This window comes from Chionomys nivalis, chromosome 5, assembly GCF_950005125.1.
Source record: "Chionomys nivalis chromosome 5, mChiNiv1.1, whole genome shotgun sequence".
NCBI lineage: Eukaryota > Metazoa > Chordata > Mammalia > Rodentia > Cricetidae > Chionomys > Chionomys nivalis.
Window position 1 is genome coordinate 25724847 of NC_080090.1, and position 22727 is coordinate 25747573.

General features: G+C 41.4%; 1 protein-coding gene across 2 annotated transcripts in view; it reads right to left on the minus strand.

Annotated features, from left to right (window-relative positions):
- Dcp1a (decapping mRNA 1A) overlaps window positions 1–22727 on the minus strand; it is a 51075-nt gene that overhangs the window by 21214 nt on the left and 7134 nt on the right. For both annotated transcript variants that reach the window (XM_057770888.1, XM_057770889.1), the window contains exon 4: window positions 3445–3511. In XM_057770888.1, the coding sequence (XP_057626871.1) occupies window positions 3445–3511 (67 nt within the window). The remainder of the gene's footprint in view (window positions 1–3444; window positions 3512–22727) is intronic.

The following is a 22727-nucleotide window of genomic DNA, read 5'->3' on the forward strand; positions in this document are numbered from 1 at the left end:
TTGGGAGGCAGAGACAGGCGGATCTTTGTGCATTCAAGACCAGCAAATTCCAGGACAGCCAGGACTATATAAAGAAACCCTATTTTGAAAACCAAAACCAATCAAACAAAAAAATCCGACCCAAACCACGCCCCCCCTCCAAAAAAAAAAAAAAAAAAAAAAGAGAGAGAGAGAGAACAAACCAAACCAGGACCACCAGCCCAGGGATGATCCCAATCACAATGGGCCTGGCCCTCCTCCATCAATCCCTAATTAAGAAAATGGCCTACAGCTTGACCTTACTAGGTATTTTCTCACCTCTCTGATGATTCTAGGTTGTTATCAAGTTGACATAAAAGTAGCAAGCACAGAGACCCTGTGTCAAAAACAAAACAACAAATCCCAAACCCCAAAGACCCCAAACAAAACCTAAACAAAAACAAAAGGCACTCTAGTGCCATGCCTGTCTGCTCCCATGCTCCTCGCCATGATGTCATGGATCTAGCCTCAGAAGCCCTAAGCCCCAGCCATGCCTGTCTGCTCCCATGCTCCTTGCCAGGACAGTCATGGATCTAGCCTTAGAAGCCCTAAGCCCCAGTAAATGTGTTTCTACTGTAAGCTGCCTTCACTATGAGGTCTCTCTTCAACAATGAAAAGTGAGGCACCCTTGCCCCTCTCCCTTCTCAAACTCCAAAAGCATGCACCTAAGATAGTAAGATCAAGACTAAAACACACTTTCACAATCTCTCCAAAGTCTATACAGTCATTTCTGAGCAAACAGTTAAAGGGTTCTTTCTTTGTTTGTTTTGGTTTTTTGAGGGGGGAGGTTTCAAGACAGGGTTTCTGTGTAACAGTCCTGGCTGTCCTGGAACTGATCTGCCCGTCTCTGTCTCCTGAGTGCAGGAATTTAAGGCATGTGCTATCATGTCTGACTTCAACATTCTAAGTTTTAAGGTTTAGAATTTTGTCTTTGACCAAAGACAGCATCTGAATTTTAGATCTAGTATAGGTTTAGGTACTCACTCAATTTCCCACATGGCCTCTCAGCTTTAAGTTAAAAGATTTTTATTATATTGTGGCTATCAGAGAAGTTCCAAGAACTGTACCTAACAGACTGTGAACTGACAGACTTGCTTCGTTTATTTTGGTGCCAGAAACTAAACCCAGGGTCTGCCTACACATTTGCCAATGACCTTCATCTTTAGCCCAAATTCACTTGTTTACATGTGCAAGATGCCAAAGTTTTAGTAGCATTAGTCAGTGGGGTGACAGTCCGAACCACACAGAGAACAGAGGAACATGCAGGCAGACAGACAACAATGAAAGATGGTTTTGTCCCCCCCTTCTCCTTTTTCTTCAATCTTTGGTGACCAGGGTCATTTCTCCAGTTAGTGGCACATTTGTGAGGCATTCTCTTCAGATAAAAATAGGTCAAGCCCTCAAAAAGTCACTATCAACTGGGCACCCTTTAGTCGCTGTTTTGGGACACAAAGTTTCCCTCCTCCCATAGCTGGGATGTGCTGTCATCCAGGCTGACTGTAAACTCACAACCCTTCCCTCGGCACTGGGAAGCTGCACAGACAGCTGTAAGTACTCCAGTAACTCCCTTCAATTCCCTTTGCTAGTTCCCTATTTCCAGGATCAATGAAGTCTTTTCAGATGGGCCTTCTGTCCTCAGCCCCAAAACCCACTAAGGTTAGTGTCTGGAGTGCCTCTGAGGCCCTCAGAAGAAACTTCAGTAGTTGTTAGAGCTCAGACAGACTCTCATTCGGGACTAAATACTCTAAATTGACAGAAGAAAATATAAATGTATTAATATATTCCAAAGTTTAAATACACCTGCCACCTTTACAAAATAGCAAGCTACCAAATAAATGCCTTGGTTGAGATCATGAGGCAGGGCCCCAGGATCTCAGAGCTAGCATGTCCTTTGCCCATGCTAGCCCATGTTCCTGATCTATATCATACCTACAAACAGGAGCAGAATAAATCTTTGCCTCTATAAACTATGAATGCCATTATTGAAAAGTAGTATAACTTTACAGAAAAAGTATTTTAAAAGGAAGTGTTTCTAGAAAGCCAACACTCCCTCTAGCAAGACTGTCAGTTCATAGGCAGCAAAGCCCTCCAAGGTGCAACCAGCAGTAAGCACAACAGGTCTGTCCTGTGAGCTCACAGCAGAGCAGACAACAGAACAGTAGTGGATAAGCATTCAACCAGGCCACACCAGTAGTCCTGGGTTATAACTTGAACTTTGTATGTGTACTTTTTTTCTTTTTCTTTTCTTTTTTTTTATTTTCGAGACAGGGTTTCTCCGTAGCTTTTGGTTCCTGTCCTGGAACTAGCTCTTCTAGACCAGGCTGGCCTCGAACTCACAGAGATCCGCCTGCCTCTGCCTCCTGAGTGCTGGGATTACAGGCGTGCGCCACCACCGCCCGGCGTATGTGTACCTTCTAATGACATGTAAACATGCCTAGAATTGAGGCTACTAGGCTATTATACGTTCAGGATGATTAATTAACATAGTTAAAAAAAATCAAGACTATTTCCCTCCAAATACACAGTCACAAATCTTGAAGAGAGTTAACAGAATTTGACAGAACTAAGAGTTCACTGCCGATTCAAGCAAAAACTAAAGAGGACATATGCCAACATATGCCAGAACACACCACTCACTGCACACTTTCCTCTCGTTCTGAATCATCCCACACCCCATCTAGCACTATAGTGTCCTGGGTTCCCAGAATTCAGATGGGCAGTCTTGCACTACAGTCACTCAAGAAGTGGCTTCTACAGGCTAGCACAAGGACAAGAAGTCATCCTTTGGATCATTAATTCAACGGAAATTATTTTCCAGATTTCAAGACTGTGAGTTTTAAATATCTTTTGGAAAACAAACTGTAGATCAGGACTTGTTAAACCCAGCCTGTGCTCAAACCAAGTTCATCTACAGAATACGTAATCTGTATCAAGTTACCGAACACAGTACCACTCATTACAGTCTAAATTGGCATAGTCATTGTATATGGTGGTCAGGCTATCTCCTAATGTACCTGATGTTCTCTGCCAGCCAATCTGGCAGCAGTAAGCACAGCTAAGTATCTGCTCAACTGAACCGTCTATAGGACTGGATACAATGGATAAATGCTACAAAGGAAACTTTCAAATCCTGAAAAAATGGTATTGACATCAAATCATTAAACAATTACATTTGTAGATAACAATCACATACATAAATCTAATGCGTACACAACACAGATGAAAAGGGAACAGACAATTGTAAATACACAGGGATCAGTAGTATTATATGTAATTTTTAGAAAAAAAATCTGCCTTTGTCACACTTTTGGCAGTAAAAGGAAATTAAGAGGGATATACATTAACTAGGAGATGTTAGTACTGAAGAGAAGTTGGGATCAGAGTAATGTTTTATCTTTCATTAATCTATGGAATATATATACTTACTCAGCCATGAGTTTTGCTATGCGGTGACAGTCATTCTTGTCATAAAACCAGATACTGTATATTGACACTTGTAAAACAAAGAGAAAAAAAGAGATAAGCATAAAGTTTTCAAGTTTGAGTATATAACAACATAATATGGATTTACCATCAGATCCTCAAATTATTAGTAATCCCTCTAAAGGAAAAAAGGATAAAATGAAGCACAAAACCTCTTCCCCAGAAGTCTATCAAAACCAGGACAGGTAAAACATTCAAGATGTTAAAAACAAAAACCAAGTGCGGTACGGCAACTATAATCCCATCTACTCTGGAGGTTGAGGCAGGAGGAGTGCTTGTCCAGGGCCAGCCCGGGCAACTAAAGCTGTCTCAAAATAAAATTAAAAATCAGTCAGGGATAGCTCAGTGATACTTAGGTTATCCTAGTAAAACACACACACACACAGCCACTAAATATCAGTGTTTGGTTAGAACCTCCAGCTCACTCTTGCTTGATCTGGAAAGCCTCATCTTTTCCTCCCCCGCCCCTCTTTAAACCTTGCCCTCTCAGAATCTCCAACAAAGAAAGGCACCAAAAAAGCCCAGTTCCACATTCTTGGCAACTATTGCCACTTCCTCTCATGCAGCCACCCCCCCTCCGCCTAAAGTGTTCCGCTTTTGACCATATTTGGGCACAGACTTGGCCTGTGGTGAACATGTCATTACCCCTCCCCTACAACCTATATAATCTCCCTGCTTTAGTTCGGGTGTATGGCTTCTCCAGCACTCATCTCTGAGACTGGAGAACCCACCTGAGAGTTACTTTGCTCAAATAGACCTGCTGTTATTGTTTTTCAATTTGGCTTAATCTGGTTACTGTGTAGGTAGAGAAACCTATTATCAGGGGGGTAGAACATCTATTAATCAGATGCAGCATTACTTACATACTATCAAAAAAGACTGACAATTAATTAAGACTCAATCAGTACTGATGATTCCGCACATGAGAATACAAAAATGTCTTAAGGTTACAATGAAAAGGTTTAACAGAAAGTTTTAAAATAACTGCTGACCAACTGTCTGCACTGGACATCAGCCAGTAATGCTTCTTTTGCCACCTTTTCTTATTCCCAGTACGGTGATCCACATAACGAAGGACCTCAACATTTTTGTTGTAAGATAACTGACTTTTAGCATTAAAGGTGGCGATATGTAAATAAGTCTCTAAAGCAGTTTTTGGATATGGTGTGTAGAAATACTGAAGATGTAAGTCGAAGTAAACACATGGCTGGAAAGGCCTACTGACTGTTCTAATGTACCGTGGGGGAGTGGGGTCAATCATCCTGAAGGTAACTCCCTTGGACAGGAGCTTGAGGCGGTTGGTCTCACTACCCCACAGCCAGAAAGCAGAGCGATGGGTGCTGTCTGGAAGTTAGGGCAGGTCTTCCCACACCAACTAACCTAGACTAGCTAACCTAGGGCTGTCGCCTAGGTGACTCTATACCCTGGCAGGTGGCAACTGATACTAGCCATCACACCATCTAAAATATCTATTTTTTTTTCTCTTAGAAACGATAGTGTCATTCTATCCAGGAATCTTTTCTGTGTCTGTAGATACCAGTGGAACTTTTTTGTTAGTGCAGTACACCGTATGGGGAGTTTTGTTTTTTAAGTTTTATTTTTGAGGCAGGGCTTTGTTTTAGTGTTTCTTTTTTTTTTTTTAATTCTTTTTTTTTTTAAAGATTTATTTATTTATTAAGCATACAATGTACTGCTGGCAAGGAAGGCACCAGGTCTCATTACAGATGGTTGTGAGCCACCATGTGGTTGCTGGGAATTGAACTCGGGACCTCTGGAAGAGCAGCCAGTGCTCTTGCCCTCTGAGCCATCTCTCCAGCCCGTTTTGGTGTTTCTGAGATAATCTTGCAATGTATCTCAGGTTGACCTTAAAATACCGAACCTTTCTCCTCTGCTGGTGTGTGTCACCAAACTCAGATTTAGGCAGTGTTTTGTTTCTAACATGTTGATTTATTTACTTTGGTACCGGAGACTGAATCCAAACCTCTGCCTTCTTAACTATACCACAATCCCTAGCCCTGCAACTGATTTGTGTGTTCTGATCTCATATCTTGAGACTTACCAAACTCCTTTGTCAGTTTGCAGGGTTGTATATAGACGATGATATCATTTGATTAGGGACAGATTGATTCCTATAAGTTTCAGTGATCTTCTGAACAGCAGTGGTGAGAACGAACATCATTGCCTGGCTCTTGATCTCAGAGGGAATGCATTTAGTCCTTTACCCCCCCCCGCCCGCCCCCCCCCACACACCGTAAGTTTTTGTAGGTATGCTTCACCAAGGAATTGGATCACTTCTATTCATAATTTGAGTTTTTATCATAAATGGACAATAGATTTTGTTGAATGGTCTTTTAAAAAATTTTAAAAGGCTGGGTATGCTACTGGACCGTAGAGCACATGGCTAGCTTGTGCAAGGTCCCACTCTCAAAAATAAAAACAACAATGAAAATCATATGCTAATTCCTCTTTAGCTTATTGACTTGGAAGACTACATTTGTTGATTTTCAATCGTGAAATCAACTTCTCATATCTGGATGGCGCTCCCTTGGGCACTGAGCATACTTTTAAAATGTATTAACGGGCTTGATATGTTAGTATTTAGTAGAGGATTTTTGAGTCTATGTTCATAAAAATACACAAACTGGTAGGTTTTCATCTTTCTTTTGGTATTATTGTAATAGTGGTCTTACAGGAACATTTGAGAAGTATTCCTTCTTTTCCCACTCTTGGGAAGAGACTAACATTAGTATCGATGCTTTTGAATTTATGGTAAAAACAATCTGGGCCTGGATTTCTTTTTTAGGAACTTGTAAATTACAAATAAAATTTCTCTAATGTGGTTCAGTAATATTCAAGCTATCTATTTTGTCTTGGTTGAGTACCATAGTTTGAGCTTTTCAGGAGTTATTCTATTTCTTCTAAGTCAGCAAGTGTTTATGAATGCAAAGTTGTTCATAAAATCGCAAGTTTCTAGACAGTTGCAGGATTTGCAATATCTCATCCCCCACCCCTACCTGAGACAACTCTGATTTTGTTCTTTGACGTTGGGCCTCATTTTGTAACCTATGCTTCCTGGAATTCATGATCCACCCGTCTCAGGATCCCCGTATCCTAAGAACTATAAGCATGTGGCATTATGTGCAGCTCTCACTGTGTCAGTACTCCTGTTGGCTTTGCTAACATCTATCTGTATTTCACACAAGCTCTCTGCCCCAGTGATTCCCTCACTTTCTCCAGCTTCACTATCTGTGATCTTTTTGTTCATCAGTTTAAGCTTTGAGTTAATTTTGCATCTTTCTTCTTCCCTTGTCTTTTTTTTTTTTTTAAAGATAAGGTTTCTCATGGCCAGACTGGCCTTGAACTCCTAATCCCCCCTTCATTTACCAGGTGCTTGGGATCATAGGCATGTGCCAGCACACTTGGCAATAGGAATTCAGAAGGTTCTCAGCCAGTGCTGCACAGAAAGGTAGACATTTCTCATGGCTTGCTAGGCCACTGAAACTTCTTAAAAATCATGTCCCAGGCCTGAATGGAGCCATAAGCCCCTCTGCCATTCCCATCCTGACTTCTTCCTGGAGGAGAGGGAGAACATCTCCCTGGTGGTCACTTCTTATTAGCAGAGCTTCCAATCCTTGTCAGGTTTGCTTGGCTTCCCTAGTAAACCTGGCACAAGTCCCATGCCATCTATGGGAGGCCAAGTCTACCTGGGCTACCTTCTGCTGCTTAGGCAGGCTTGCATTGTGTTAAGACTGTGAGAGACATCTTCCTGCTGGGTTGGTCTGTGCGTCTGTCACAACCCCCATCACCCTCCTCTGGCTAGCTTCCAGAGTTCTTCATTGCTTTGCATTCTCTCCAGGTTTTACAGTTGTACTTATCAAGAAGAGACAAACTATTTGCTTGACTGTTCATGCTGTGTTGCATTTTTGCGGTTGGAAAACAGGAGTCTAAGAAGACAACTGGGTGGTTTATTAATAAAGCAGAGAAAAAGATTTGCTTTAGGATTATAGCTAGAACACAGGCTGGTGCATCCTGAGAGCATCTGTTTGTCACCCACACCTGGTACCTAGATCTCACTGCACTAGAAGTAAAATAAAACTAAAAAAACTTTTCTCCACATCTATTTATGTCTGCATCACAGCATGCTTCTAGAGGTCAGAGGACAATTTACAGGGAGCTGGTTCTCTCCTTCTACTATGTGGGTTCTGTGGCTCCAACTTAGGCAGTAGGCTTGGCAGTAAGTTCTTTTATATGTTGAGTCATTTTGTCAGCCCCATGACCCCCCCCCACCACCACCTTTGAGACAGGGTTTCTCTCTGTTACAGCCCTGGCTGTCCTGCTCCGCCTGCCTCTGCCTCCAGAGGTGAAGGCAGGAAGATCAAGTTTGAAGCCAACCTGGGTCACATAAAGAGATCTTGTTTCAAATTTTTAAAAACCCCTTTTAAATAAATAATTAAATAAGCTCTGTGAAGATATTATTAGAACATATCGATCTATAAAGCCAATTGATAAAGGCTATTTATTTGCTGCATCCTGAATTAAGACCACCCTCTGCAAGACTTCATGGCAAACCATCTGATAATCTATTTATTTTTCATAAAAGTTAAGCTGGATTTTTCTACTGCTACTGCCGTGTGAATTAAGATATTATTAAACAGAGCAAGCAAATGGCTTCATCTTAATGAATGGAGAACATGAACAAGAATTTTTTCCCTACTCTGTTTACAAGGTTCCGTGTTCTGGCATGGAAAACCTCCAACTGCATGAAAACTGCGCTAAACTTTCAGAGTCCCATGTGCCCACAGATCCTTATGGTACTCGGGCATAGAGCTGCTTCCCATGCCTGGGACCCCCATTTTTTATTAAAGTGATTCTTCTAGTCACAGAATTTCAAAACACTGTATGTGCTGTCAATGAACAGGAATTTTGCAATGTTTTAAATAATGCAAATTAACAAATTAACTCAGCTTTGACATCTCAATGGAAGGACACAGAAGCAGCCTTGCTAGAGAGAAGATGACGACAAATTATCTACTTTACTGGGTCTAGAAGCTGAATCTCACCCCACCACTAATTCAGAGCAAATCACACTAAGGCTTTCAAAGATTCCATATATGGAAATTACAGGCAATCACCTTTCTTTAAATATCCCTCTTCCCAACCTTGGCTCGGAACACCTAAAACACAAAAGCCCAGCTACAGCCACATAAGCTGCAGTGCGGACGGAGCGCTTTCAACACGCAGTGCATCAGGTGTGGACTGCAGCAAAGCTCTTTCTGGGCTAAAGGGCCAGGGATCTCAATTCAACAATTAGAATTTAAAATGAAAACCAGAGTAATTTCACCAGAGCTGCCAGCTTAAGGCAAATCTTCACTTAAGTTACCTCTTCCTCTTTCAAGAAATTCAATGTAATTTAGAAATAAGACATTTGCTTCTAACTTGTCCATTATCAGACAAACTGCCAAAAAAGAAGCAAACACTTTCAAAGGCATGTTTGCAGAAGAAACCCAGATAAGGAGGCCAGAATGATAGCTTAATGGGCAAAGGATAAGAGTCACACTCAATTCTGCCAGAAGCAGACCTGTAGAGGTTCAGAGACGCATCCAAGAATCAGTGCTGTCTGCCAACATATCAAAAGCTCCGTGCATGCAACTGGCAAGAAGGCTCAGGGAGCTGCCACCAAGCTTGTCACTGCCACCAGTGAGGAAAAACAGATAGCCAAGACCGAGGACCTTGTCTCTCAGCCCAAGTTAAGCGTTCTTAAAGAACCTACACTGAAAGGTCCTGCACAGGCTGCCAACACTCCTTGCTGAGATGGCCTGAGCTAATCTCCCCACTAACTGTCCCACAGACTCAGGCTTCTGGCAAGGCAGTACTATTCTGCCACAGCAAATAATGATTTGTACCCGTTTCAAAAATAGTTTTCCTCAAGATCAAGGGAACTAGCTGATGAATGCCACCATACATCTTGATGCTGGTCCCCAGACAGTCACACACCATGGCAGCTACTGAAAAGGCAGGGAGCAGGATGTGGCTCTGTCGCCCTTCCATGGAAACACCCAGACAAGCGCTTCTCCTACTTTTCAATTGGGGGCCTTTCCTTTGGAAAATGAAAAAAATAACTGTTAAAAGCATTTGGATTATCTAAAATTGAGAAAAACTTAAAAGCTGACGGGGAAAATGTTCTATTTCTCAGGAGTCCTACATGAGGACTGAGCTACTTAGGATAATTTGATATTTTACTCAGCTTTATTTAAGCTGTATAGGGTACACACAAGATCAAGAAAATTCAAAGTAATCTGGAGACTTGCCAAAGCCTTGAAGAATTCTAGAGCTACTGCAACTGACTCGTTTATCATTATACCTGACCCATTTTCTAAGATGATCTGGGGAGGCTGGTACTTTTCTTAATACCGAGCCAAGTAAAGGAGGCTCTAGTGGCAGTGTCAAGAGCTCTAAACCTTCTGAGGGCTGGAGAGACGGCTCTTAGGTAAGGGACTCACCTAACCCAATCCCTGGAGTTCACATGGTAGAAGAGAACTGACTCCCTGCAAGATGTCTTCTGATTCTGCCATATTATCCATACGGTATTGTGCACACACACACGCCCACGTGAGCACGCACACGCCCACACAACAACAACAACAAAGAATTAAGAAAAGAAAAAGAAGCCGGGCGGTGGTGGCGCACGCCTTTAGTCCCAGCACTCGGGAGACAGAGGCAGGCGGATCTCTGTGAGTTCGAGGCCAGCCTGGTCTACAAAAGCTAGTTCCAGGACAGGAACCAAAAAAGCTAAGGAGAAACCCTGCCTTGAAAATCAAAAAAAAAAAAAAAAAAAAGATCTATGAATTTATGGGCTGGAGATATATAGCTCAGTGATAAAGCACTTGCCTAGCAGGAGAAAGAGGAGAAAGAGAGAGGGGAGAGAAAGAGATTCCTAAGTTCAACTCCTACTTCTGTGAAAACAAAAACCAAACTCCCAAAGTAGAAATAGTTCTAAAGATATAAAGAGGGGCTGGAGAAATGACTCAATGGCTCATTGCTCATACAGAGGACCTGAATTCAGTTCCTATGACCCTTATACCTCCAGGGGCTCTAACAAATTCTGACTTCTGAGGGAACATATATACATACATGACAAATATAAATTCAGTCAGACACATGTAAATAAGATTTACAGATATGAAGATTTCTTATAATAGGAAGCAAAAAAACCCCCCAAGAAAATCAGCTTTCAATATATTCAAATACGCCTTAATAATCTGAAATGGAACATTGCAGCTATATAAAAAGCAGTCTGTTCCAGCTAGCAAGAACACAAATGTCTCTACACTGATGACAGATCTTTTCAGAATAAGCCTGGTAGGCTCTGTGCAGAGTCAAAGACAGATTGGCCTTTGACTTGAACAGGAGATACTTGGAGGCTGCCAACACTTAGGAAATGAGTGTGTGCTGTGCATCTCAAGAAGGTTGGCAAAGGCGGCTTACCCTTCAGTCCGAGAGTAGTCACCCAGAACAATGCACATTAATATGGTAGGAGAGGAGCCCAAATCTTCAAAGTTAAGTGAGATCATCTACTTACTGAAGAGTGGGTAGAAAATTTGAATCATGTGATTTAAACTGCTACTCTGCAAGCATCTCGGCTTATTTGAAAAGGGCTGCCTTCTCAAAATTAAATACTGTGAGAGCAATGTGAGCTCTGAGTGGGATTCAGGCTGGTGAAATGGTCAGTGGATTTGGGAATTAGGAAACAAATTCAACAGTGCTATGACTGATGTTCCCATTTAGCTAAGTTTTTCCCCCCTTTCTTTTTTCTTCTTTGAGACAGGTTTTCTCTGTGTAATCACCCTGGCTGTCTGGGAACTTGCTCTGTAGAGCAGGTTGGCCTCAAACTCAGGGATCCGCCTGCCTCTGCCTCCTGAGTGCTGGGATTAAAGGTGTGTGCCGTCATCATCTGGCTCCCATTTATTAAAATCTTCCTTCCTTCCTTCCTTCCTTCCTTCCTTCCTTCCTTCCTTCCTTCCTTCCTTCCTTCCTTCCTTCCTTCCTCCCTCCCTCCCTCCCTCCCTCCCTCCCTCCCTCCCTCCCTCCCTCCTTCCTTCCTTCCGTTTTTCAAGACAGGGTTTCTCTGTAGCTTTGGAGCCTGTTCTGAAACTAGCTCTTGTATACAGACCAGCCTTGCTTCAAACTCACAGAGATCCCGCCTGCCTCCCAAGTGCTGGGATTAAAGGCGTGTGCCACCATCGCCTGGCTCAAAAATTTTTTCTTAAATGAAAGGTAACTCCAAAAAAGGGGAGAATCACAGTAACGTTTTCACTTGATATAGGACTCAGCCACTATTTTCACAGTGCTCAGCACTCACGGTAGGGCTTCCAAACTCGCGCTATGTATGACTTACGGGTGTGGCACAATGTTGGGCATGTCAACCACTTGCTAGTCAACTATTTACTCTGTTCCACCCATCTATCATTTTAAGATATTGGATGGGAAAGATAAAGCGTGGAAAATGGCATTTGGAATTTACAAGTACGAATTCTTATTTCTTAGATTTCCAGGAATCTACAATTGGAATGTCAGGATAGAGGTTTGATTATGGTTTAACCATAAACCTGTTTTTCCCCTTCGTTTCTGCATTCCTATACATTTCCTGTTAGCTTATGAAGAGATCATCAACTCAGAGTTGTAAGCACCAGTGCCTATAGCATCCAAGGGATCTGCTGTGTCATTCGCGATGGGCATGTCCTCCCCAGTGCTGTGGCTGGCATCAGTATTAGCAGTAATGCTAGTACTCTGTGGTCCTAGAAATCCAGGTGCATGGGATGTACCTGTGGCTCAGCTGGTAGAGTGCTTGCCTAGCATGCACACAGCCCTGGGCTCCATCTCCAATACTACACAAACAGGGGCATGGTAGATGAGAGATCACTAATTCAAAGTCAACCCTGGTTACACTGCGATTTTAAGGCCAGTCCAGGATATATGAGTCTCTACCTTAAAATAACAACAAATCCAGGATGTGAGCGCTTAAGAATCAAATATATAATTTTTATAGGTTGGTTTAACTGAAAAGACAAAGCTGACCATGCCTGAACACAGTGACATTTCTGTAACTGTGATCTGCTTAGACTCCAGGTCACTGAACCTGCAGAGCTCAGTCTCGAGGTTTAGGTTGCCCACTCCACAGGGCTAGTGGTTAACTTGTGCTTCACATTTTATAGCAGTGATGAATTTTATTATATAAGCACAACAGTAAATCTATATACATGCTGACATATTTCTACCTACGTGACTGTACGTAGTGACTTCTCAAAAGAAAACATTCAAAGAATTTACAAAACAATATAGTTATCTAACTTACAACCAAGATAACACTGGAACACAAAGATAAAAGTTGCTTTTACAGGATAAAACTACCTTAGGGGAGAAAAAGCCAGTAATTAGTGAGCCGTAATAAAAATATTGCTTTTTGAACATTCTGAAATGCTTGAGGATTCAAAAAAATCACCAAGAGGGTATTTGGTAGCAGAAACAATGAGAATGCAATGTCTGACCTCACAGCGGCAGAGTCAGCTCCCAGTCTGAGTTCTGCATGTTCTCAGGGTGTTTTACCTCTTCAATCTCTAACTGCGGCAGGAGTGAGGAGGCTCTTTCCTTATCTTGGTCCTGGAGGTCAGGCTAAAGCAGTTGCCACAGGTCCTTTCTCCCTTCTGATTACAGCGTCAAACCAACCTCAGGGCTGCAGCTGCTGAGACCACCTGCCTTTGCTCAGGCTGTGAGCAGCACTGCCGAGCTGGAGATCACAAACGAAGAAGTGCTGGACTTCTTTTGTTGTTTATAAATTCCTTTTTCAGTCTGGAGGTAGAACTCACATTTTTTGACTTGATAAATTATAAACTAATCTTGCGAGGAAACTTCTTGCACTGCGCTTTAAGTCTGAAAATTCATTCCAAATGCCAAGAGCACCCACCGTCTCTTCTGCTCTGCCTTGCCCTTGAACCGAGAAAGGACACGGAGGAAGACAGAACAGCAGCGCTCCAGCGTTTCTTCACTAAAACTTTCCACTTGGCAGCTGTACTTTCAACACTATGGAAATGAACCTTCCGACATTTTCTAGTGATCTAATTTTAATTAAAAATGTTCTCTCCCAAGAGACTGATATCCGGTACAAAGGCAAAGTTGTGAGCGAAGTGGAAACCGAGGAGGACTTCTCCCAGGCCTTTTCAGGTGAGTTGAACAGTAATATTTTTACTATCAGCTATATTCGTAGGTAACCGACTGTTGGGAAGGCTGAGAGTAGCGTATGAGACTAGTAGCTGTACGCCATCAACACTCTCAGGATAAATTCCAGATTGGGCTTTATCTAAATATGATTATTTTCATACTGCTTTATACAAACACAGATCTGTTATTGCTTAGAAGTGTCAGGTAAGATGAAAATCAAGACACATCCAAGTGTTCTTGGGAAACCAGAAAAGGACTTTGTTCAACTGGGATTATAGAAAAGATCTTGTGATGAGGGAAGTGGCTTTCAGCGGGAGGTCCCTTCAGGTGCGGAGTGGGGGACCTGAATGGGTATTTTCCTTTAGAGAATTCTTGCAGTAATTAACTCTAACAAAGTGCACAAAATACCCACTCCTCTTTTGGTTAAAAATATCACCCAGCTTCCCCCAGTACAGAGTAAGGTTAGGGCTGAGAAGAGAAAACCCACGACACATTTTTTTTCTAATTAATGGGTATATACTTGAAGCTTACCAAGAAAAGCATACAAAGTAACATCACATCTGACAGATGCGATTTTCAGCACAAAGGCTAACCCTCAAGTTTATAATTGGTAACTCTTTTAAGTTACAGACCTTATCATCAGTTTTTGCCACTCTCCTACAACTGTCTAAGAATGAAACATGTACAGCTCCAGCCTTAATGAAGCAGCCTTACTTTATTAAGAATCTGTCCTGTGTGCGTTGTGTGTGCATATGTGTGTTTGGAGGGGTGGGGGGATGACGTCTTGATACATGGTCCTTCTGGCCTGATACTTGCTATGGAGTTCAGGCTGGCTTCAGCCTTGGTCAATCCTGTCTCAGCCTCAGAGTTCTGAGAATTACAGGCACGAGCTGCCACTGTTGGCTTCACTAAGAATCATACCCTTCTCAAGAAGACAGACAAGTCACTGAAAGCTCCAGATTATTTCAGTAAATTTTACTTAACAGTTCCCCAAGAAAACAGAGAGAACTTAAGAACCAACCAACCAATCAAACAAATTAAAGTCCTTTGAAAGTACATAAAAGTTTTGAAATTTATAAGGCACGGCACCTGGTCAGGTGCTAGGCAGATGACATATCTAATAAATATTACTGAATTGGCATTACCTGAGTTAAACAATCATCTTTATTTGTTAAAAACAAAGTAAAAAGCAGTTTGAGATAGTTTTTGTCAAAGGAAATCAATGCAAACAGTTTGCATAAAAGAAAACAACTGAGAAGATTCTACAAAGCTCAAAGGTATCACAAACTCAGTATTCACATGCAATTAACTGGGTTATTACAGTCTAGCTGTAAGAAAAAAAGGTTGCTTGGTTCTTTTTTTGTTGCTGTTGCTGCTCAGAATGTAATCTTACATTTTTGGTGGTAGTCCATTACTAGGTAAACATGTGCATCAGAAACTAATTCCGGGTTAAATCACTGTAACTCTAAGATGCCCATAGAAACAGTTGTCAATGGACCCTTGGCACTGGGGAAAACATGACCTAGGAGAAAGAGTGAGGCATCTTGTGGAAGGGAAAGTGGATCATGAGGCATGGGTTCCCCAGCGCAGAAGCACAGCCTACAGACAAGAGACGTCTCCTGTGCTGTCAGAGCAGAAAAGTATGAAACCCAGATCTGCCTCCTCAGAGTCTGCTCTGCACAGAGAGCTGTCCTAGTTGGTATCACTACCAAACGCCACACCTCTGGGAATGTCTTTACAAGCGATGGGGGAGATTTTTAAATTTTAGACCATTTGTTGTGCTGTTTGAGACCATTTAGGGCCTGAGGACACTTCTGTTAAATGGGACACTTCCAGGAAATCCTCTCTCATCTAAGTTTTAAACTCAGGCAAAAAGTTCACTACTGGTTTCTAAACCTGCATGTTAAAAAAAGACACCTCTACATATATCTTTTTTTCTTCCCTGAGACAGTGTTTCTCTGTGTTGTCTTGGCCGTCCTGGAACTCACTGTGTAGACCAGGCTGGCCTCAGACTCGCTGAGATTCACCTGCCTCTGCCTCCCAAGTACTGAGATTAAAGGTGTGCACGACCACCGCTCGTCTTAGGTATATCTTCGCATGCCCACTGTACCTCTTCTGTTTCTGTTGTTGATAGGTCAATCATACTTTCAGATGAGGTTTTGTGTGTTTACTCTTGCAATGAATTTCTGCACTCACTTTTATTTTCCTTCATCTTTATCCAGATTTCTCTTTTTCTTTCCTAACCCCTTGTCCTGCCTGGATAGCCTAACTATATTATCGCAATTAAAAAAATTAAAAAGTAAGGATAACCTTACTTTGCAATCATGGGTTTTTAACATTTCATTTATAACTTTCATATATATTTGGTATAAACTAGTTCAAAATTGTTCGCATTTGTATCCCTATTAATATTTATCAGTTATGTATTCTTAACAGTTACCTCAACCTTCCTTGGTTAAAGTTTGCCCGATATAGCTCATTCTACCCACCATTTTCAACAACACATGACAATTCCATATTCATCTGTTCTGATTAAATTACTGATCTAGTTATTCTGCCATTTTTGCTTGGAGTTTCTATTTACTTTCTCCCTTCCTAGACTGACAGGGTAACTGCAGTAGCTATCCTGGATCTTTAATTTTTGTGGGGCTGAGAAACAAACCAAGGGCTTTGTGCACGTTAGGTAACTGATTTACCACTGGGCTATTCCCCTAGCCCCAAAAATGGAACATTCGTAATCCCATTTAAAAATTCTCAGCTAATCAATTCAGTTACCCTCATTTCCCTTTTTACCCCTTTCTTCCCTCCCTCTCTGTCTCTTCTCTCTCATTCTTCCCTCTATTTTGATTTTACTTTATTTACTTTTGTGGTTCTTTGAGACAGGATTCCTCTTTGTAGCCCTGGCTGTCTGGAACTCACTCTGTAGACCAGGCAGGCCTCGAACTCAATGGAGATCCACCTGCCTCTGCCTCCTGAGTGCTGGGATTAAAGGCGTGGGCCACCACACTCAATTTCTCTTTCCTTTAAAAACAAGGTTTCATTTTGCAGCTCAGGCAATCACAGCAATGACAGGTAGAATCCACAGCAGTCATTTGCCTGAGTCTAGCAGAGTGCTGGGATTATAGGTGTGAGCCACAATGCCTACCTGTAACTATTCTCATCTCAATTTTGGGGTGCTTTTAGTGCGAAAAACTCTTGTCTATGTTCCTGCTCTCTAAAACCTTGCTTCGACCTTTCTGTACGTGGTTGCAGACCTTGAGTACATTAGGTAATAAAGCAGGTGCTCCACCCTTAAGCTACTCTCTGAAGCTCAGTTTGGCTTTGCATATCAGAACTAGACATTTCATTGCTCTGTATAGCCATTGTCTATCTTGATTTGACTTTTTCTTTCCACATCATTCTTTTTTTGAAGAAAGGTTTTTTTTTATGTTATCTCATGTTTTTTTAAAAAATTGTTTTTTATTGAGTTATATATTTTTCTCCCCTTTTACTCTCTTCTATGGTCCCCATGCTCCCAATTTGCTCAGGAGATCTTGTCTTTTTCTACTTCTCATGTATGTCTCTCTTAGGGTCCTCATTGTTGTCTAAGTTCTCTGGGATTGTGAACTGTAGGCTGCTTTTTCTTTATGTCTAAAAGTCACTTATGAGTGAGGATTTTTATTATTTTTAATTATATGTGTGTTGTGTGTTTATGAGTGGGAATGCAGGGGTGGCCTTGGAAGCCAGGGTATGGGATCCTTTTGGTGGATGCTGAGGCTGAACTCCAGCCCTCTGCAGAGCAGCAAGCTCTCTTACTGCTGGGCCATCTCTCCAGTCCCCACCATTATTAGTTCTTATCTCATTTCTTCTGTGTTCAATTTTTTTTTCTAAACTGTACTTTTGGAACTATGCTACTGTTTATATTAACTGAAATTAAGGATTAGGGATTAAAATGAAATTCAATTAAAAACTCAGCAGCACTAGCACCATTTCAGAGCCTGACAGTCACACACAGTTGGTGGCTGTGCATTGCACAGGCTGCTTTGGAAGTCCCCCCAGTCAGGATCTCCAGAGACAAATGCTCTGTTGCTGTTGGAATGCCTATGCTCTCTTGAATTACTCACTGGTTAGTTGTCTGCCCCAGCCCTGGAGCCTTAAGTGGTCAGTCTGAAGGGTGTTCCTTTGAGTTGGGTTGCTCAAGCAACCTTTGGTTCCTTCTGCTTCTGCCATAATACAGCAGGCCTAGTATGCCTGGGCCTCTTTCAATGCCTAAATGGAAGATTTACATCTTCTATAGAATCTGGAAAGTCTTCCATTATAATTTCTTCGAATAGTGCCACTTTTAAATCAATTTTAACCTCCTGTCAATCTTGTCCATCACATTAAACTTTATAACTGTCCTACTTTCAGTAACTCCCCTTTAAGGATTCATTCTCAATTTCCCCAGATAATCCTTCTAGTTTACCAATGTGTGTGCATTTAAAGCTGTTGCTAAATTCAGGCGGTGGTTGTGCAGTCTTTAATCCCAGCACTTGGGAGGCAGAGGCAAGTGGATCTCTGTGAGTTCTAGGCCAGCCTGGTTTATAAGAGCTAGTTCCAGGACAGGCTCCAAAGATACAGAGAAATCCTGTCTCGAAAAACCAAAACCAAAACAAAACGAAAAGCTGTTGCTAATTGTTGCATCCAGGTAGAGAGTTTATTTTAGTAACTAAAATCTTAATTTCTGTAAGTTCTACTGGGTTATCTCTCAAGTCTACTTGTTATTTTTAATAGCATTTGATTCTGTAGTTATTTCTTCTTTTTAACTTGTAATCCCCATTTGATGGGTATACCCACTGGTTCTCCATGTGGTTACTCCATAACTGAGGTTCTGGGGAAGGGCTGTCCTTTTGTCTTCTTTGTTGTACTGTGCCCTCGCTACTCATCGTGAATTACCTCCTGGCATATCAGTAACTTTGTACCACAATGCTTATATGACATCTGAGGGCTACCTGGGTTACAGGCATATCAAAGAGTCTTGCAATTGCTTCTGCCCAGTATTTCTGAATATTTACTGGATGGTGATTAATTTTATGTTAATTTTTGCCTCAGTTTAACTCAAACCCAGAATTTATGATGAAAAACATATTCACAGCATACAGGGGAATCGCACACCAGAACGGCCTATGGTTACAACTCGTGGGAAGACATTTTCTATTGAACCTATAACTCAGACTTCAATACACTTAGCTGTCAACTCTCTAGACTGACAAACGTATCTTCTCAATTGACTGATATGCATAAAGCATTAGATCTGGCTAGATACTGGTTTCTGTGTGTCAGCTCTAACTTTCCACACTTGTGAAATCTTAACTCCTCATCAGATCACACAAAATAATAGCATCCTTAATTTAGGAGACTTCCCATCCCCAAGGGTCCCAAAACAGTTGGCAGCAAGTGTTAAGCTCACAGGCCTCCCATTTAAGTTTTCTGTTTTCACTTTGGTATTGGTTCATGGAAAACTACTCCTTCTTTGGTTCTGCTATGTATTTAATGTTTTTTATAGCAAAAGAACTTTGCAACACCATGGCCTACTTGCCAGAAGTGTTTCTATTGAGTATTTAAAAAAAAAAGATTTGGAATCTGGGCATACCTGTAATTCCAGTATAAAATCAATAGTTTAAGGCCATACAGTGAGTTAGTCACCCTGGGCTACGAAAGCACTGCTTTAAACAACAGTAACAACCAACCAAAAGGTGCGGGTGGGGAGAGCAAGGGATGTGGCTCTGTGGTACCCATTACCCTAGAATGTCCAAAGCCCTGGAGTCAATTTTCAGCCAACACCTGACTACTTGAATAAAAAGGAGCCTTAAATACTTAATTTTAGCATATGTATCTTTTTTCAATAGATAGCTCAAGTTATCTGTATCTAAAATATTTGAAATAGAACTGCAGATGTGGCTTAGGGGAAGAACACTTACCTAGCACGTCTAAGGCACTGGGTTTGAGTACCAGCACAGCAAAAACTAGGGGTAAGAGGAGTGGAGAGAACTTGAGAAGCAGCTGGTTTGTGGTTCCTGTGAGAAGTGATAGAGAACACTACAGGCCCAGGCTATAAGGGAATCTTGGTTATAGTTAAGTATTTACAGTTGTTTCAATAATAAGACCACCTGGTTTGAGTCTAAGATGGGGATACAATCCAATACTGAACAACAGGTTTAAGGATTCATACAAAGTCACAGTCAGTAAGATGATAAAGCTTAGAACTGTCAGCAAAAAAAACTCCACTCTAAAAAAGTACTACCACGGTAAAGTCTTTCTTAGAGATTTATTCTGCAGCTTTTGAATGCAGAAATCATTTATAAATTTAAAAAAAGGAATGACTAAATAGGAGGCATATTTAAATAGGACACAATAAATGGTATGCTGGACGACAGGTTCATGCTTTAGACCTCACTGTTCAACACCGCAAATTCAAATGTGTTAAGCAAATTAAAAACATCATTCCTGGCCCTCAGCAGTCAGTCCCACATGGCAGGCGGTCAGTGCTAGATAGTGCTAGCATAGGCTTCCATTACTGCAGAGAAGCAGACAGTACTGCTCTCCGGTGAATTGTGTCATTTTACTGGAGCAGTGGTGATGGAACACTGGCTCCAAGGGCGGCAGGGTTAGACTCTACACCTCTTCTTAGCTTTCTAACTCCTGAGCAGGTTTCTAAACACCCGAGGATCTCATCTGCTCATCTGTGATGGGGGCCAGAGAGAGGAGACAGGAGCATAGTTACTGTTCAATAACTGCAGAATATGCAGCCCCTTAATTCCTCCCTCCAGTCCAATTAAAGCCCTGTGTAGCTACCGAAAGGCTCTTAAAATGAAGATACAGTATTTCTCAAAGATCCAGGAGAATCACTGAATCCAGTGAAAGTATCTTCTCGAAGATTTTACCTTTTTCGTGGGAGGATTGAGAATTTTGTATAAAGAAAAGCTAAAAAATAAACTAAATAGAACAATTTAGAACTGGAAAAAGTTACAGTTCAATGTTTGCTCCCCACCCTCATTTACTCTAAAACTGAACCTGAGCGAGAAAAAGCTGGATATAAAAGTATAATTTGAGCTAAATGGGCCAGGTATCTTGGTGGCATCTCCCGCGGGAGAATGACGAAAGAGCAGCTACAGGATCAGTATAATTACCCACACGTGGAATTATTTAATGGACAAATCCCCAAACAACTCAACAGTTTCCTGACCTGCCAGAGTTATGTTCTATGTTTACTACTCATTAGACAATCATACACAGTCCTAAGACCCCCACATTACTTTAAGCCAGGAGTTCTCAACCTATGGATTACGACCCCTTTGGGGGTCGAATGACCCTTCACAGGGGTCGCCTAAGACCACTGGAAATATCAGATACTTACATTATGACTCATAACAGTACAAAAATTACAGTTATGAAGTAGCAATAAAAATAATTCTATGGTTGGGGTCAACACCACATGAGGAACTGTATCAAAGGGTCACGGCATTAGGAAGGTTGAGAATCACTGCCCTATGCTGCCCTGCCACCTCTAATACAACTCCTTCTTTAAATGTCGCCCCCAATGGGATGACCTGAGCAAGTGAGCTGTTTCTGTACTTTTTAAATGCTTTCTAAAAAACTCTATAAACAAAAGACAAACAAAACAAAACCACAAACTGATGGAGAAGGGTCATCTGTCTATGTGATGCAATGCAGCCAGCCACCAGGTCAGACATGCTGAATCTTTCCTGGTAAGACACCCATTATTAGACATGGGTTAATCAAGATGTGAGAGTTAGCCAGTAAGAGGCTAGATATAATGGGCCAAGCAGAGTTTAAATGAATACAGTTTGTATGTTGTTATTTCGGGGCATAAGCTAGCCAGGCAGCTGGGAGCTGTGCTGCAGGAACGCAGCCCGCAGCTCCTACTACACACAAACCAAGCACATTACACTTTTCTCCACAAGAATATTTCAATTAATGTTATGAATACTGCTGATGTTAAAGTCTATGATAGCGTAATGAGTTAAACATATAGAACACTGACAATTTTGTGTCGATCCAGTTATAGTCTACAGACGCTAGGTTTTTACATGATGAAATCAGACCACAGTCTGTTTGCTTCTAAGTCTGCCTTTATTTGTTCTGCATAAGCACAAGAGGATCACTTCCAAATAACCAAACTCTGGTAGGTTAGGTTCTATTTACTTGCTTGTTTGGTTTTAAAGATAGGGTTTCACTGTGTACCCTTGGGTGGCCTGTGTGGACCAGGTTGGCCTTAAACTCAGAGATCCATCTGCTCCACCTCCTGAATTCTAGGAATAAGGGTGTGTTTCATCTCCACCATGCCCAATATAAGTCAATTTCACAGGACTCTAAATGTGAAGGACTTGGGCATAGGCTACAGATAATCAAGTCTCTTGAGGATTTTCCTCAGTGACTAGGAGGAGTAATACACAATTGTCAAAACAGTAAAAAGCAGAACTTATCCAATTTTATTGTAAAAATGTAGTTAAGTGTTCTTTTGAAGAATTCTCCCACAATGAAAATTTAACATAAAACGGCCATTTGTAATATTCTACTTTCTACTAGTTCATATAAATCCTGAATTTACAGGTATTAAATAACATGTCTTTTTTTTGTTTGACTCTTTGAGATATGAATTTAGATCACAGGCTGCCCAGCCTCCAAAGGGCTGGGATTATGAGTGTACACTACCACTCCTGGCTCAAGAAGTGTCTAATATGTCTGTAGGACTTAAAATCTGAGAGGATTTAAAAACCCAAGAAATAGTTTGCTGAAAAATCAAGAGATATATCTTATTTTGCTTACATACTTTAAAAAAATTGGCAAAAAAGAATTTTGGGTTCCTGGCTTTCTAAACCACTGTTTTGATATCCCTAGGGGTCAAGGACAAGCAAACTGCCCTTGTCCTCAATCACACCTCTAACACCCGTACTGAACCATCAGAACCCAGTAGACATGGTGTGTGCTGCTGGAGCTCCAACCCAAAGCCTATAAATGCTAAGGATTTA